The sequence below is a fragment of the Crotalus tigris genome, unplaced genomic scaffold (assembly GCF_016545835.1).
Source record: "Crotalus tigris isolate CLP2741 ecotype Arizona unplaced genomic scaffold, ASM1654583v1 scf7180000023617.9722795, whole genome shotgun sequence".
NCBI classification, from domain to species: domain Eukaryota; kingdom Metazoa; phylum Chordata; class Lepidosauria; order Squamata; family Viperidae; genus Crotalus; species Crotalus tigris.
In genome coordinates, this window is record NW_024100081.1 from 483,957 (window position 1) to 501,295 (window position 17,339).

The 17,339-nt window shown below is 35.7% G+C and overlaps 1 protein-coding gene across 5 annotated transcripts in view; it reads right to left on the reverse strand.

The window, feature by feature from the left end:
- FGGY (FGGY carbohydrate kinase domain containing) overlaps nucleotides 1-17,339 on the reverse strand; it is a 148,322-nt gene that overhangs the window by 105,553 nt on the left and 25,430 nt on the right. For all 5 annotated transcript variants that reach the window (XR_005553779.1, XR_005553778.1, XM_039319916.1 and 2 more), the window contains exon 5: nucleotides 11,203-11,291. Coding sequence is in view for 3 of the 5 variants with exons in the window: in XM_039319916.1 (XP_039175850.1) it covers nucleotides 11,203-11,291 (89 nt within the window). In the remaining 2 variants the exon portion in view is untranslated. The remainder of the gene's footprint in view (nucleotides 1-11,202; nucleotides 11,292-17,339) is intronic.

A 17,339-nucleotide genomic window follows, 5' to 3' on the forward strand; every position in this document is an offset into this window, starting at 1 on the left:
TAAATATCCAGTTTGCAGAGGAAGCAATTTCAAATTAACAAAGGAGAGCTTAGCAGGCATATTAAGTACTGCCTCTAAGCTGATATTTGGAAATGTAATAGCTGCTTCAAATAGATACAAATGGTAACTTATTTTACACTAATGGAAGCAATCTACAGGCAATTTTGGCAGCTACGCTTCAAAACAGTATAGGTAGTCCGCAACTTATAACAGTTCATTTAATGACTGTTCAAAGTTACAACTGCACTGAAAAAAAGTGACTTATGATTGTTTTTCACACTTATGACCGCTGCAGCATCACCGTGGTGACATGATCAAAATTCGGATGTTTGGCAGTTGACCCATATTTATGGCGGCTACAGTGTCCCCGGGTCATGTGATCCCCTTTGGTGACCTTCTGACAAACGAATTCAATGGGGAAGCCAGATTCACTTCACAACCGTGTTTCTAACTTAACAGCTGCAGTGATTCACTTAACAATTGTGGCAAGAAAGTTATAAAATGGGGCAAAATTCACTTAACAAATTTTTTGGCAGCAAAAAATTTGTGGCCATAAGTTGAGAACTATCCGTAGTTCTAGACATAAAAATCTTCTATTGCCTTTTAATAAGAAAATAGTGTTCATACGCTAGCTATCCGGAAACAATTTATGTTGTTCTTGTTATTTAGATTTGTATCCCCTTTTATCCAGGAGACAGTTCTGGGGGGGGCCCCTCTCCCTTTGGTTTCTTCTAGATTCTTCCAAGCAGGAGGAGTTTCTATCCTTCAGGGTGGATAAATTCTGATTTTCCCCAAATGGATTCTTACATGTATCTCTCTATACAACATTGGCATTTACTGACAAAGTGGCTTTGATGTATACTGAACCAGAAATTGCTTCAAATGAAGAACACGCTCATTTCAAACAACGTCAATTTTGTAATCTTTGCAACAAGGGAAGTCAACAGGGGAAGCCAGACTTAACAACCACGTGATTCACTTCACGACTTCAGTGATTCTTTTAACAATCGTGGCAAACAAAAAAAAAGCTTGTAAAATCAGGAGTGACTCGCTTAACAACTGCCTTGATTAGCAATGGAAATTCTCATCCCAACTGTGGTCATATGTCAAGGATAACAGTACCTGTATTCTATGATAAACTAATATTCAGAGTATATTATACTATAAATACAGATTTCATGTGTGATTTATCATAAAATATGCATTTCTTACACCCTGATAATTTCTGTAAAATGAAAGTTGCCTTACAAAAGCTGGAGAAGTACAAAACCATTAAATTAACAGCATTCACTTCTATGTATTAATATACAAAATGCAAATCATGCTCCAGCTTGAACAATTCTCAGGCCTCCTCTGATTTAAACATTATCTTTGAATAAATATAACTTTGACTTGCTCCATTTTAAAAAACAACAGACCAAACTGTCTTTATTATTTACATCTACAAAAGCTCCAGTCTTCATATGGAAGTCTGTAGCGGAGTTTACAAAAGAAACCTCAATAGTTTGTACTAAAAAAAAAAAAGTATGTGTTTTATGAGTTATGTACAACATAGAATGGTCTGGTTTGGTTCTAACATGGATCAAAAAAAAGATCATTTTGACTGAAACTGATTCAAACATTCTGTGCTGCTTTTGGTGATGTGATCAGAAGTTGTCTTAGTACTTGTAATTGCAATGATGTATTTTGGATTTTCCTTCCTGAGCCAGCAAAACAGGAAAAATGGGTCATGTCCTGGGTACAACTGGGTTAGGTAGAGTAGGGCCAACAAGGAATGGAGTTTTAAAGTTCCAGAAAAACATGGCAAATAAGGATGCCATACTGGACCTTATTGTTTCCCGCTCACATCATGCCACTGACTATTTATCTTGAAGATAAACCACATTTGTTTTCTAATAAAGACTCTTTTGGTAAAGTTGGATGAGTTTAAATATACACATGGCCTTCAAAAGAAAAATGGATGGGGCATAAATGCACAAAGCCACTAGTGCAGTATTGGGTTTGTTTTGCTGAGTTTTGAGGTAATAAGTGGATCCATCTTTAAAAGAACTCTAAAAGGTCTGTTAACAGCAGAAAAAAATGGAGTGCATATTCAAATTTATCAAGCCTTCAAATTGTCCCCCCCCCTCAAATTCTTTTTATGTCAAAGTTTGTTTGTGTCAGCCCTCCCAGGTAAACCAGACACGAAACAGGACTAGATGACTAATTCTACTTCACTGCAAAGTTTCTGAAAGCATAAACTTCCCACAGTCACTTTTAACTGTGGTCCATTAGAGCAGGTCTTTCCTAAGTTTCTTTCTCTGACTATTAAGCCACTGGGGGCTTCTGACTTTCCTGTCTGATTGTTTCCTAGGCAGCCTGTCTTCCCCTCTTTCCCCAAAGTCATTCAGATGTTTAATAAGAAATTGGCTACTTGAACATTGACTGTTTTGGAGTTAGTTTTAAGTGTATTTGAAATTAGTTTAAAAAAAGAACAATTCTGGATATTTGGCTTGCAAAATTTTTGGTGTCCTCATTGCCTTCTATGAATTATACTGAGCTTTTTTATTTATGGAGACATCAGAATGCATTTAAAATAAAAGAGAATGTAAATGCTGGCAATCAGACAGGAAAATATATTTTCCCATTTGGTGTAGCTCCTTCCTTCCTTCCTTCCTTCCTTCCTTCCTTCCTTCCTTCCTTCCTTCCTTCCTTCCTTCCTTCCTTCCTTCCTTCCTTCCTTTTCTCCTTCCCTCCCTCCCTCCTACCAGAAAGAATTTTTTTTTCACACAAGGCTACTAAAAAGAGAAACAACAACAAATAAAAAGTAATCAACAACATAAAGTAAATCTGCAGGAAAATCTTTAAATACCAAGCTGGAAACAGATACCCCATGTTTCTGTCTGCAAATTAGCTTAAATAAATACAACTTAGATTAAAAAAAGGTTTCCTTTTAAAAAAAATTTTTTTTAAAGAAACCCCATTGTTATTGATGAACAGATTGGAATTAATTTTCTGCCAGGATGTCCTCCTTTCTCGGAGGAGGTCTTTGATTTGAAAGGGATGTGGGAGAGTTTAAGAGGAATGATAATGATTTCAAAAAGTGGCCACTAATAGGGATTATAGAGGCCTGTAAGATAATGAAAAAATTATTACAATAAAAATATTAATGGAGACATTTTAAGAATGGAATCAGAAGATAGTATTCACAATATTAACAATGCCAGTAATAAAGTTTACTTAGACTATGTCTAAAAGATGTTACTGAAAACATGCCACATTAGTAAAAAAAATATCTGACAAAATAGAAATGGTATCAAAAGTGGATTTACTACTGACAAGAGAAATATTTAGAAGAGGATGTTTCACCGGATCTATGAAAGAATCTGGCTGGGATTTTAAAATTTGAAAGGGAAATACAAACAGCAAACCAAGAGAGCAGATCATTGTTTTTCTATTGGATTTATAAAAGAGGCTTCTAAAATAACTGTGTGACGGGACAAATGAGAAATGAAGAGAAATCAAACCCTACAATAGTTGAATGGAGTAAATGTTAAAATTTAAAATTGTTAGAGATAAATGGAATATAAGCTATTTGTTCAAGGTTAAAACAAAATAATTTGTTACTTCTGGCTATTCTTCATGGACATTCTGAAAAGATTATGTTTTATGAATTTGTTTATAGATAAGAGATAGCATGTGAGATGAAGAGATTTTGTTCGTAACTTTAGAAAGTGTGAAGAATAGCTAAATTTGTTGTGATGAAGGCTGGAAATCACTTTACGTATTTCTTTTCTCTTTATTATATTCTTTTCTCTCTTTTTTCCTCTTTCTTTTTCCATGCACCTTTTATTCGTTCTGTTCTCTTTTCTTGTCTTTCTGTAGGTATTAAGTACCTGTAAATACCTCCAGGAGCGTAATGGCTCACCGGTTTAAGACACTGAGCTTTCCAGCTGACAGCCCAGGTTTGTCCATGCAACAGGATGAGCTCCTGTTTATAGTAGATAAATAGATACCACTTTGGTGGGAAGGTAACAGCATTCCATGCACCTTGGCATATAGTCTAGCTCCCTTAGCTAAGAAACTGATAAGAATAAGAATTATATATTAAAAATGGAACAAGAGAGTTTTTTTCCTGTACTTCCTTATTTCTTATATTCAAAATACTTTGAGTTCTGGTACAGTGAAATACAGATTACTTAAATTCTTAATCAGCCAACTTGAAAATGTTCTGTTATACTATCATTATATACTAGCACTAGAGTTCTAAAATACTTAATAATAAACTGAACATGTATGTCTTTGATTTATTTGTTTAACTGGGTTTCCTTTATCTAGTTTTAGGGCTTGTGTGGAGAACAGATCACATTTTCATCATATTTATGCAGCAATATTGAAAATTCAAAAGGGTGCACAACTGTTTAAATTGTATGGTCTATACCAGGGGTAGGCAACCTTGGCTCTTTTGACTTGTGGACTTCAACTCTCAGAATTCCTGAGCCAGCTGTGCTGGCTCAGGAATTCTGGAAGTTGAAGTCCACGAGTCATAAAAGAGCCAAGGTTGCCTATCCCTGGTCTATACCAAGCCCAATTTCAAGCAAACCTAAACTGCTCTCTTAGACACAGACTTTTTTTGCCTCTAATTAGCATGTAAAGTTAGTTCATATAGGTTCTGGACTTTTTGCTAAGGTTTTGTTAGCAGCCAGATTCACAGGGCAGGGATTTAGAGAACATAAATAAGCAACTTCTATTTGCAAGCTAACAAAGGGAACAAAAAATATCACCAGAGAAAGTGATACGGGTAATGTTATTAAATTAAATTATTACGACAATTATGACAATTATTACTAAAATTAAGTAGTAATAAGGGAGGAAAATAATTTTAATGAGGAATTTGGAAGAACCTCAGGGTTCTTTATTTAACTTCAGAACCTTAAAATTCAAAACAGCTTCCCTAAAAAAAATGAATGGCAACGTGATTCATTCCTAGCAGGAGTCAAAGTGGTTAAGTTCAAGGCCAAATAATTTGAAAAATAATGAGGTAAAAGTCTGATCTCAGAGAGTTTAAAGGAATGCAGACTACCCGATGGAGAAAAAGGGCACAGCAGTTTAATTTGCTTTTTTCTGCCACATTTCCAAAGTTCAGGTCTAGAATAACAGTAAACATCTTTCTTTGAGCTACAGCATTCAGAATTCATGAAAACAGAACACCAGATCTGCATTTCAGTTTAAAAAAAAAGAATTTGATTTGACAGTAAATTTTCAGGTACAGTTCTCAGAAGTAACAAGATGGATACCAGCATGTGAGGTACCACATTGGTTTTTAACCAATTAGTATATTAAAAAAAACTGACTCAGAGCAATTTCTTTAGGCAATGTTTTTTCAAGGTATTTCTGTATTAGTGGAGGGAACTCAGTCACTGAATTAAATTGTCCCACTTGGCATTTGTCATATATAATAACAATTTTTTTTCTTGGTTTCAATAAAGAAGATAACATTTTACATTTGCTAGGAGTAAGTGCTTTTGGCATTTGAGAGAATTATTCACAGGTTGATTTGCAAAAACTATAAGCAGCAGAATTCCTTTTCATACTGATCATTTCACGACAAAGAAAATGCAAAACCTATATTCCAGAGCAAGTTATATGGAAGACCTTAGAGTTTTGCTTTCAATATAAACTACTTCAGAGTGAGGAGTAAAGGGGAAAAAAATAAAACATATCAAAACAAAATCAAGGTATTCATTTCTAAAGTCTCTCTCAACAATTTCCTCAAGTACAATTTTCAATTAATAAATAAAAATTAAGATGTAGCATTTTGATAAAATATTTAATACATAGGTATTTAGATAATGGGAAGAGCCCTTCAAATATTTTGAATGCAGCTGCCTCAATCATTGCAATCATGGCTAAACCTAAAAGAAACTGAATAACAGAATTATAGAGTTGAAATGGACCTTGGAGGTCATCTAGTCCAACCCCCTGCTCAGGCAGGAAACCTTATACCATTTCAGACAAATGGTTGTTCAATCTCTTCTTAAAAACCTCCAGTGTTGGAGCACCCACAACTTCTGGAGGCAAGGGAATGCATTGATTTTGCTTCCCCCTAATCTAGATTATAAATTTATAAGGATTTACTTATATGGTACATCCTATCCCTATTTACATGGAATAAAATTGCTGCTAACTCATTGGGACTGCTCTATTGGCATTAGATTTCATAATGTTCCAGAGCTGAGATTAATCATTTTATTAAGCAGTGCTGCTGATATACTGTTTGATGTCAATGCAATCTGACAATGTTTGGATTCATGTGTCATTAATCTTGGGGTTGTTTAAGCATAATTTATTCAATAAGTTACAATTGCTGGGCTTGCACAAGACTCTATATCTGATCAAATAAAAAAGAACATTATGATAAACATCAAAAAATAATCACAGTCTCTACAAAGTACAGCACCTTAAATTAGAATGACTGCTCTGACAATAAAACACCCTTATTGTTCAGAATCATTGATCACTGAAATCTTTAAGATGGCTACTGATAATGTTAGGTTCCATATATAGAGGTTTTGGAGACAGTCGTCAATCCGCTCTCTCTCTCTCAAAATAAAATAAAGGAGACAAAGAAGGCAAAAAATGTCAGCAAATTGTAAGGTTTTTCATCCATAAAAAGATGAATAAATAATAATCATCTGACCTTAGAATCTGCATTCAATAGCAGGCCCTATGCTGTCAGTAATAAACTGAAAGTTTAATCTTCTATTTATTCTCCATTGCTTTTATTCTTCTGTACTGCTTTCAACCAGAATCTATCTCTCAATTTATAAAAGAGTAATACATGAGTTCCTTTAGGAAATGGAGAAGAGAACGTCGGCATTCTGTTGAATAAGAACTTGGCACTTTTTTACTCACTATTAAAAATAAAGGAGCCAAGCCACACAGGGTAAAATCACAGCCTCACAGCCAACAACACACACATTCAATTCCTGACTTCATTTTCCTGAAATAGAAAAGTACATACATTTCTCAAATTTCCTACCAAGCCTTCACATACCCCTAGAACAGCAGGAAATGCAGAGTGCCAATGTTATGCTCAAGGCTGGGGAAGTTAGTCATAGAAAGTGAGAAAAAGTGAATTCTCTCATATCACTATATTTCATGTTTTCAAAGTAAAATTTATAACCACTATTCCCTCCCCGTGTCATTGAAAGGTCTTTGTTTAATAGTCTAGCTTAAGACAACTTTACTTTGTAAAATTAAAGACACTGTGCTTTGGATCAGTGAAACTCCTTAAATTCGGCATGACTTCATGGTTGGCTCAGAATTCTTTGTCACTGTGGCAGCCAGGCAGCCATTTACCCACTACAATTTCTGCCTCCATCTCCATCATCTCCTCTTTTCAGTGCTGAGCTAGTTCATTTGGTTTTCTAAAGTGGAAAGAACGTATGTTTATCAGTCAAGAACTGAAGCACATTCTTTTTAAAAAAGCAAATTTATAAATTGTATCAGATTACAGATATTAGATCTTAAGGGGCACCAGGTCCAAATGCTTCGCCTGAGATAGAACACTGAAATGCTACTTCAGCTGATTATATAGGAATTAAACACTGCAAAGGAAAAAAAAATAGAAAGAAACAGAAAAAATCAGAAAATAACTTAGAAAGTGTCTAAAGAGCTTCCTCTTTTTATGTATGCTAAAGGACACTGTACCACAATGATGATTTGTAGGTTCATGCAGGGTTCCCCAACTTTGGCCACTTTAAAACAAATGGACTTCAATTCCCAGAAGCCCATGTGTCTCAAAGCAGTCAGAGTTGGGAACCCTGAATTAGTGGTATGATTCTTTAGCAAGTGGCAGTAAAACAAAATATTGCATTTTTTAAGTTATATATAAAAAATAAGTAACTGTTTTACAGTTTGTATGTAAGATTCAGAAGCTTAATCTTAAAACGTCTGTTTAACTCAAAATAACATTTCTTTTGTTATAGACTTACCACTTTGTGAAAAGCTGTTGAGTTTGGGATGATAAACGGACTCTGTGTATGGTTAAAAAGCTTTCCTACATCTATCTACACTGACCAAGAGTCAGAGAACAGGAGATAATGAGGACCTTTATAAAACTTGAGCAGTTTGGTCAAAGGGAACACAATAGTCCTCTGATTATCCCACAGATCAAAAGAATGCTCCAATGGCATTGTGAGCTTTAGAAAAATTGCAGGCAACACCTGCTGCTAAGGCAGATATGTTTCAGCGACAACTTTGGGAAGAAAGGTTATAGCTGGTCACAAGATCATCTTATCCCTATGAAATGAAATTTATAGCTCAGTCCAATCCAGGGTGCAAATTTCATTGGGATATCATGTTGACAGAATGACAGCTAAGAATGTTAACTTCCAAATAAAAGAGTGAAGTGAGGAGATAGCTACAGTTTCAAAAAGTACACATAGAGATTATTATTATTTGTACAAACATAAAAAATATGTTTATATTTAACCATTTATATATTGAAAATATTAAGAATTACATTTTATTTAAGGTTGAAGAAGGACAATATAAACAGGAGAAGGGAAGATCAAAGAAATATATTATTAATTAATATACTAATTATGGAATTATCAAACTTAATCATTACTGATTGTTAATTGATTATTATTGTCTTTTTTTTCTTTTATTAAAACATAAACCAAGACAACACGCTGTACACTAGGCACTGGAGATTGTTTATATATATATATATATATATATATATATATATATATATATATATATATATATATATATAAAAGTTTGCCCATTATCTCAGAGAAAACTAGAAGCAAATTCAATACAAATTTGATGTTCTTGAAGGGGAAACATTCAAAAGTCTTTTTCCCAAACTGCATATGAATGAGGAAGAAAAAAACATTTGCCCAGATTTGTTGCTATTTAAAGGGGGGGGGGAGACAAGTTTCTTTGATTATAAAGACAAAAAATCCAAATATAACAGGGAAAAAATTTCAATGAAAACTACGAGACAAATCTCAGCCGTTTTATAGAACAGCTGCTTGCACAGCAGGTTTGCATGCCATACATAGAATCTGAGCCATTGTGTTGAAAGAAGCACCTGAAAAACATCCTCTCCAAGCTATCAATCTGAAGATTGTCTACTCCAGGTGAAGAATTGTGCCACTGTGAACTGACAGGCAAATGGAAAATGGAAATGAAAATGGACAAATGGAAGAGAAAAAGTCTCCAAGATAGATGAAAGGAGCAAACTGCATTAGGAGATACTTATTGATATCATCACGGATAGTATTGGCTACAACTTGAAAAATGGAGAATACTAAAATACTAAAATATTAATTTTAAAAAATCCCCTTGAGACCAGAGGAATCAGAAGACAAAGACCAGGACAAGAGCTTTACTGCTGCAAAATTTGAGTAATGAATAGGATTGACTCAGTGCAAATGAGAAGAGGAAAACAAATGAGTGTAGTTTTCGCATGAGTCGCTTAAGAGTCCATAAAGACACTGCAATGTTGAGATGAACCAATACTCAGAAAATCATTGTATGAAATGCACCAGTTCCATTTGATGATATTAAGTTATAAACTAGAAAATCAACTGGAACCATCCTGCTTATTCCAGGTTCACACTGCTGTGAAATTGCCAATAAGTTCATGAATCATGGTGATGGTGATGGGGGAGGGAGGAGGGTTTGAAGGGCTTCATGCTGTAGATTTTTAATGCTATAAACTGGGCAACTACATACATTTATTAAATAAACAAGCAAACAAACAAATAAATAAACCATATGTTCTGCAACCAGAAATGAAAACTTACAGTGCCTTAAAAAAAGCTACCATTTTGTTTTAATCGCCTTTGTCTCTACCACAGAGCAACATCGAAGTATCACAAGCGGGAGAGCACAAATTCTTACCATTGAATCTGACTATTCATTTCCCAGCCGCTTAAAAAGATTAATCAGGCAGGGGGGCAGTGACCACATTGGGATACAGTCCCAGCGAAACAGAGGGAAAGAATGCAGCCCTCTCTCAGCCCTCTCTGCTGTGCAAAGCAGCCTAAGCCTTCCTCTTTCAAAAACCAGTTTACATAAAAGTTAATTATTTCGGCATCTCCTTTTACAATTCCTGTTCTATTTTACCCCTCTCCCCCCCCCCACTCCACACACCCCTAAAGAATACACAGTTAGTATAAAAATATAGATGATCAGAAATCTTTCCCCAAAACTCCTAGGAAGAATCCAGCTGGAGACAGAATAGCGTTGAATTACAGAATATAACAATGTCCAGGCCTGGATCTTCCAAGAGGGTGGGCAGAAATTCTTCAAAGGGTGGAACATTTCAAAATTAGATTGCATGCAAGGCCTTACTTGCTTCAGTCCGGGAAAAATGGTCTCATGAGAGATGTGAAACTCAAACTTATGGCTACTATTAAATCTTTTACTCCATCAAAATTAAGGCCAGAATGTTCAATATCTGCTGCTCAGGTTAGCCTTGAGATTACATCCCCAATTTATTAACACTAGATTTATGATTTAATTTTAATAAAGGCCGGCAATACTAATGCCCAGTTTTATCAATGACTGTCTATTTTGGCCACAGCAAATTTACTGAAATTATCTTCATTCCAGATTTTGTTTCTCTTATTTACATAATATAAGAGATACAGAACAAACATCAACTTTTACAGATCAATATATGTACATACATTTTAAAGTATGACTGCTAGAATCTTGTTCCTAAAAAAAATGTGTTAAGTTTTATTTCAAGAATTAAGAGCCTGTAAATGCAAACTCTCAAAAGAAAAAAAAATAAAACATGCATTTGGCTTTCTCAAACCCTTCGATGTTCTCCCTCTAGTTCTAAAAGGGGGTGTAAAATCTGAATTTATTTTTACTTAAATTGGAAAGAGATGTTTTATCCCCTGTGGAATATAATGCCCTAGCTGTTGTCTCCAAGAAACTGGTACTGAATTGGTCAAATTCCAGAAATGGGAATGTGGAATTAGGGAACCAATATGTACAACAATTAATTAAGAATTGAAAATGCTCACAGGAACTATTTTGTTCAGGAATGCACAACAGCAAGATAGGTTCAAGATGTAATCTAAATCATATGCAGGTACATGTACATTGCGTACAGTCAAAATAAATGAAAGAAAAAGCTGGCTCAAGAAAAGAGATGAGGAAAAATAAAACATACCATAATATTTTGCATACCTTGCTGTGGCACCTGTTGCTTTCCATGATAAGAAATCCGGAAGATCAAAGAAGTGCCCTGCCTTTTCCCAGCAAGACTCTGGCAAATTCTGATAATTTTTGTTGGAGATAAAAAGGATAGTTTTAGCTCATATAATTTAAAAACAAATTTAAATCATATGCAGTAGCTAAGACAACACTGATGTTCCCTCCATCCAACTTTTAAGTTTCATCATTCTGTACAGAATGATAGAATTCTATGTAGAATTATTGGAGTTTTATTCATGTTTTGTCTTTCAGCAGAGCCATAGTCTTCCCAAGGATGTTATATATACTACATTTGCAACATCCAAACATTCATTACTAAACCTCTGCAGCATGTATTACCATTTCCTCTACATTTATATCCATGGATATATTTGTGTGCCCTTTCTATGTACTCCGAGAACCCTTCATCCTGTTCCCAAAGGAATTGGCTATTAGAATATAGTTCAAGCCATAACTCTCTAATTAGTAAGCAGGAAAAAAATACCAACTTAATAATGAGTCTAGATGTCTCAGGCATCTCCCAGTGGTGTCTCTAAAGGGCATCTAAGTAGCAAGACTGAGTAACCTAGGATAGGAGCAAATATCTTTGGGAATACCAAGACACTATATTATCTTTAAGGTAAAATAACATCAGGACATCTTACCATCACTAAAAACTACTGGGCATCCTAATGTTGCAAATTCCCTGCATTTATGAAGGAGAATGAGTAGCAGAACCAAGGGCGGAGTAAAAGAGGAATCAGCCTAGATACTCTGTGTAGCCACAGGTGGACCCAGTGCAATCCCTCTTGAATTCAACTGACTCTTATCTAATGCCAAGAGAGTGTTAACAGTTAGTTGAGCAGATTCTTATGCATGGGCATGATTAGTAATAAATCAGTTTAATTGGAACAGTTACTCTATTGCTCCTGACATTACTCTACTCAACTCACACAAAACTTTTCAAGAGGATTCAAGAGGGGTTTGATTTGGTCCATTTGTGGCTACACAGAGACTCTTGGCAGATTCCTCTTTTGACTCCACCCCCAGGTTCTGCCACTCCTCCTACAATTTGTTTTAGAAAGAATATTTTCACAGAGAGAACTTGATGGTTCAGTTCTCTATATTTAGCCTCACACACAATAATATTTGCCCTCCACATCTTACGCTTTGAATAAAAGTTTAATGTTGTTGACTTTAATACTTTATTTCATGTAGCATCATGGCACTAGTGCTGTAATTACATCCATAATTTAGAGCCAGTTTAGTCTAGTGCAGGGGTAGGCAACCTTGGCTCTTTTATGACTCGTGGACTTCAACTCCCAGAATTCCTGAGCCAGCTATGCTAGTGGTTAAGGCATGAGGCTAGAAACCATGAGACCATGAATTTTAATCCCACTTTAGCCATGAAAGCCAGCTGAATGACTTTGAGCCAGTCATTTTCTCTCAGCCCAACACACCTCACAGGGTTGTTGTTGTTGTGGAGAAAACAGGAGGAGGAGGTAGCATTAGAAATGCTCACTGCCTTGTGTTGTTTATAAAAATAATAAAGGTGGGATATAAATTAATTGAATGACTAAATAAATAAATAAATAAATATAGATATCATTATCTAAGTATAATTCTTTAAATCCAATAGTTAAGCAAATCAATAGGAAAAGGAACAAAAGCGGGCATATTCTGGATAGAAATGAAATAAGAATTTCCAGGCAAGAGTATTGAAAATCCTGTAAAAAGTTTATTCTTGTTCCTTTTTATGGAAGCCAGGACCAAGATGACCAGAGAGTGATTTTGTGTCAATGGGGTCAAATGTCTAATGTAAAAGGAAAAACAAGTAGGCACTTTCTAAAAGCCACAATAAAAAGATTCTAAAATGAGCCCCTTGAAACACATCCAAATGATTCATTTTAGTCACCAAAATGATTTGTCACCACTGGTTAGATCAGAAAAACACATTAGGTTTTGCTATATGTTTCCACACTAACAGTAAGTTTTACATATACCAACCTGATCACACAAGTCATTCTATTACTTGCAGTACTCTACACAATTAACAAGTGTAGTGAAAATACCCTCATGCAGTTTTTAATATAGCAATTCATATGAAGTAATTCATTTTCCATAACTCCAGATTTATTGTTATTCACTGGAACCCAAGTATAGTTAGCCTCCTTTTCCCAAATGTCACAATCTAGACTTCTTTTTTAAAAAAGGCTATTTTGAAAGCACTAGTCAATTCCAAGAAGTTAATCAGCTGCAAATGTGATCACAATGGCCTACCCTCCAATAGCAGATAACTCAGTAGATAACAATACTTTGACCAACTTCTTACAAGGTGACAAGCCAAATCTCTTACATGTTTTCCAAGAAATACACCTAAGACCACAGAACACAAGGACCCACAACTTTAAGAGCAGATACTGAGATTTAGTACTCTGCAGAAGTTTATTTCTTATTAAGAAATAAACGTTTTTAAAAATGAAACTAATCATTCTTCTGTTTTTTTAATATTTAAGAAACATGAAAGGTTTTAAACAATTGAAAATTTAAATCTGTTCCTTCCATTCCCACAAACTTTATATTTATTTCTGTGTGATTATTCATATTCTGCCTCCACTACTGATTTGAGGGGGCTCACAACTTCACATACAGTAAACACTACAATCCTGAAAAGTGGCCAATATATAAAAAGATGCCACTATCATAAAAACGTAAGTCAGCATCAACCAGTAATAAAATCAACGTTAAAAATTAGGTTTCAGTGGAGTGATACATTCCAAATTACTTAACACTTTATGCTTTGTGATAAAGAATTGTTTTAGCTGCCTTTCTGACTCTCAGTAAGAAAGGAATTCTAAGGGAAGCAAGCTATTGCAAAATGAGAGGACTGCAACTGAAAAATCTTAAGAACTACAGTGAGTCTATTATATACACAAAGATGGAAGATATTGTTGTTGTTGTTGTTAATTGCGAAGTCGTGTCCGACCAATCGCGACCCCATGGACAATGTTCCTCCAGGTCTTCCTGTCCTCTACCATCTTCTGGAGTCCATTTAAGTTCACACCTACTGCTTCAGTGACTTCATTCAGCCATCTCATATATACCAATGGAAAATATACCAATGGAAAAAGATGGCAGAGCTTGCAGAAATGACTAGATTGACTTGTTTTACCAAGGAGGGAACAAAGTCAGGAAATTTATCTACTTTTTGCTGAAAATGGACAAAAATGAATTGGTGATGCTGGGATTTACTTAATTAAAAAGAAATGTTTGTGGGAAGAGGTTGGGAGGGTGGAGATGGTAACTGTCATGTTTGTAAGTACTGCAAAGGTGGGTAGCGGCCTCTTTAGATATCTTTCTTTTCCTTTCGTTATCTTCCACTTTTTCTTTTATTCTTTCATGTCTCTTTTTTCTACTTTTTATTTATGTATTTTTTTTAATCTTATGTAAAATCTTCTTCTACCAATATATTTATTTATTTATGAGACTTATATACCGCTTTAAGTGCAAGCACTCTCTAAGCAGTGTACACCAGTAAGCAATGTATATATATATTTACATTGCCCCAACAATCTGGGTCCTCATTTTACCTACCTCGGAAGGATGGAAGGCTGAGTCAACCCTGAGCCGGTGAGATTTGAATCGCTGACCTGCAGAACACAGTCAGCTAAAGTGGCCTGCAGTACTGCACTCTAACTGCTGCGCCACCTCGGCTCTTATATAAAAAGAGAAACCTATTTTGAGATTCCTATTCTACTAAGATCCCAAGATGGAGGCTACTGGCAGCTTGTCCTCTTGGCCAGTCCATATTGGACGAGCAGATTTTATGCAAAGCAGGAACCATACTGTTCTGTCCCAGCTTACACGAGTCCTTGTTAAGCTCACAAGAAGAAACCCCTTTTCCAACAAGCAGGCTGGAACCGCAGGAAAAAAACAATCCCCTTTTATTATTCACAGACCTGAGCCAATGTCCAAGGCAAATAAACACAGTTCACAGAAATTCAATCCTTAACACGAACAGTTGCCTTTGGCAACCAGCACATTCCACACCTTCCCTTTTATTATACAGCCAAGGCATGGCTTCCTAATGCCTTCTCCTTTGCCTTTGGGGTCACCCCATTGCATTCCTCTGTCCTACACTCTCTTCTTGCCGGAGTTTTCATGCATCCTGGATATCTCCCAGCTGTGATTCATCACTGTCCAACTCAGACTCCCAGCACAGCTGTCTCAGCCTGAGCATGAGTAGAAGGGCCAGAGTGTAAGTCTTGGAGCTCCTCAGAGCCTTCCTCTGACTCTGATGTCACTCCAGGGCTCTCCTCCTCCTCTGATTCTTCAGACTCAGCTGCCAGGTCCACTGGCTGGTGAGGAATCACAACACTTATGTACATATGCATTCACGTGCTCATTAGAACCCATTAAGACATAATAACTCTGAACTCATGTTACCCCTCTGCAGATACAGGTAGTCCTCAACGTGCGATCACAATTGAGCCCCAAATTTCCATTGCTAATTAAGACAGTTGTTAATTGAGTTTTCTACATTTTGTGACCTTTTTTGCCACAGTTGTTAAGTGAATCACTTCAGTTGTTAAGTTAGTAACATGGCTGTTAAGTGAATCTGGCTTCCTCCATTGACTTTGCCTGTCTGAAGGTCACAAAAGGTAAATCATTTGACTCCAGAACACTCTACAACTGTCATAAATACATGCCAGTTGCCAAGCATCCAAATTTTAACGATACGACCATTGGGATGCTGCAAGTCGTAAGTGTGAAAAGCGATCATAAGTTACTTTTTTCAGCGCTGTTCTAACTTTGACCGGTCATTAAATGAATGGTTCTAACTCAAGGATTAATTGTGGTGACTGTACAAGTCATTTCCATTAGCTATGCGCTAACCATGGCATTATATCTGCTCAATACCACATAGCCATCCAAACATTTGGAAAAAGAATCTAGTCCTGGATCTCCTACTAAAAGCATGCTTAATTTGAAGCAAATTCAAGCAACTATACCTTCCATAGGACTTCATTCAGATTATAGCGGCTGCTTTTCAAGAACCTTCTTTCTATTCCCCACACCCTCAAAAAAACCCCAAAACACCTGATTCATCAACATGAGGATAGGATCAGAACAACTAAGGAAATATTCCTTAATTGGCAGCAGTTGGCCTGTAGAATTACAGCAGAGGGAAGATTTGATGATTATATAATTCAGTTCTTCAGAAGGAAGATGGAAGGCTCAACACAAATCAAATCACATTCTTAACAGAGAATGTGGGTGAACGTGGGAGTTGAGAGTAATTGGAAGTGGGCAAAACAGCATTATTCTAAAAATAATTGCCAGGCACAAGATCTGCAAAATAAAACCAGATTGGAAAGATGGGGGGGGGGGAATAAAATCAACCTGTTTTTTTAGCACATATAAAAATAAATTTTAAATTATTATCAACCTACTCCCACAGCACAAATAGGGAGAAAAAAACTGAAAGGCTTCAAACATTGGTTTACCATACCTGGCTATTCAGGTATGTTGTTCAGGATCGCAAGGAAAGAAAAATCATACACACACTGAACAATTCAAGGTCAGCTAGTTCTACTGAAATACAGCAGCAGATAATGCTCTTCTCTCAAATCCAAAATTAGTAGTTATTTTGGCATTTGAAGCAAAACAAAAACCTCAACCCTCACAAGTATGTCTTCCCTTCTGCAATAAAAATACCATAATACTTATAATAAATTAAATTATAATTTACAGTCCCTTTCATAGTACTTAAGATAAGCTGCCAGAGGCAAATGCTTCTGTCTACTTAATGAAATGGGAAAGGGGGGCATAAAAAAGCCTCGCATAAAAGGAAGAACGCACAAATATACAAAGCATTTCAAAGAAGAGGAAGAAAGCAGCGATGTGATGAACAATAATTATTGCATGTAATTGTCATTTGATTATTAATTGTCAAGCTATTATACTCTTTTTACTCTGTGGAAAAAGCATGGGAAGGAAGATCTTTTTCCTTTCATGTAATAAATGAAGTGTGAATAAAGCTTTTAAAATCAATTTAGGGACATACCTGGTCTAACATATTTCTCTAAACAATCAGAAATATTCAGTCTAGACTGAAGGTGCCTAATAAT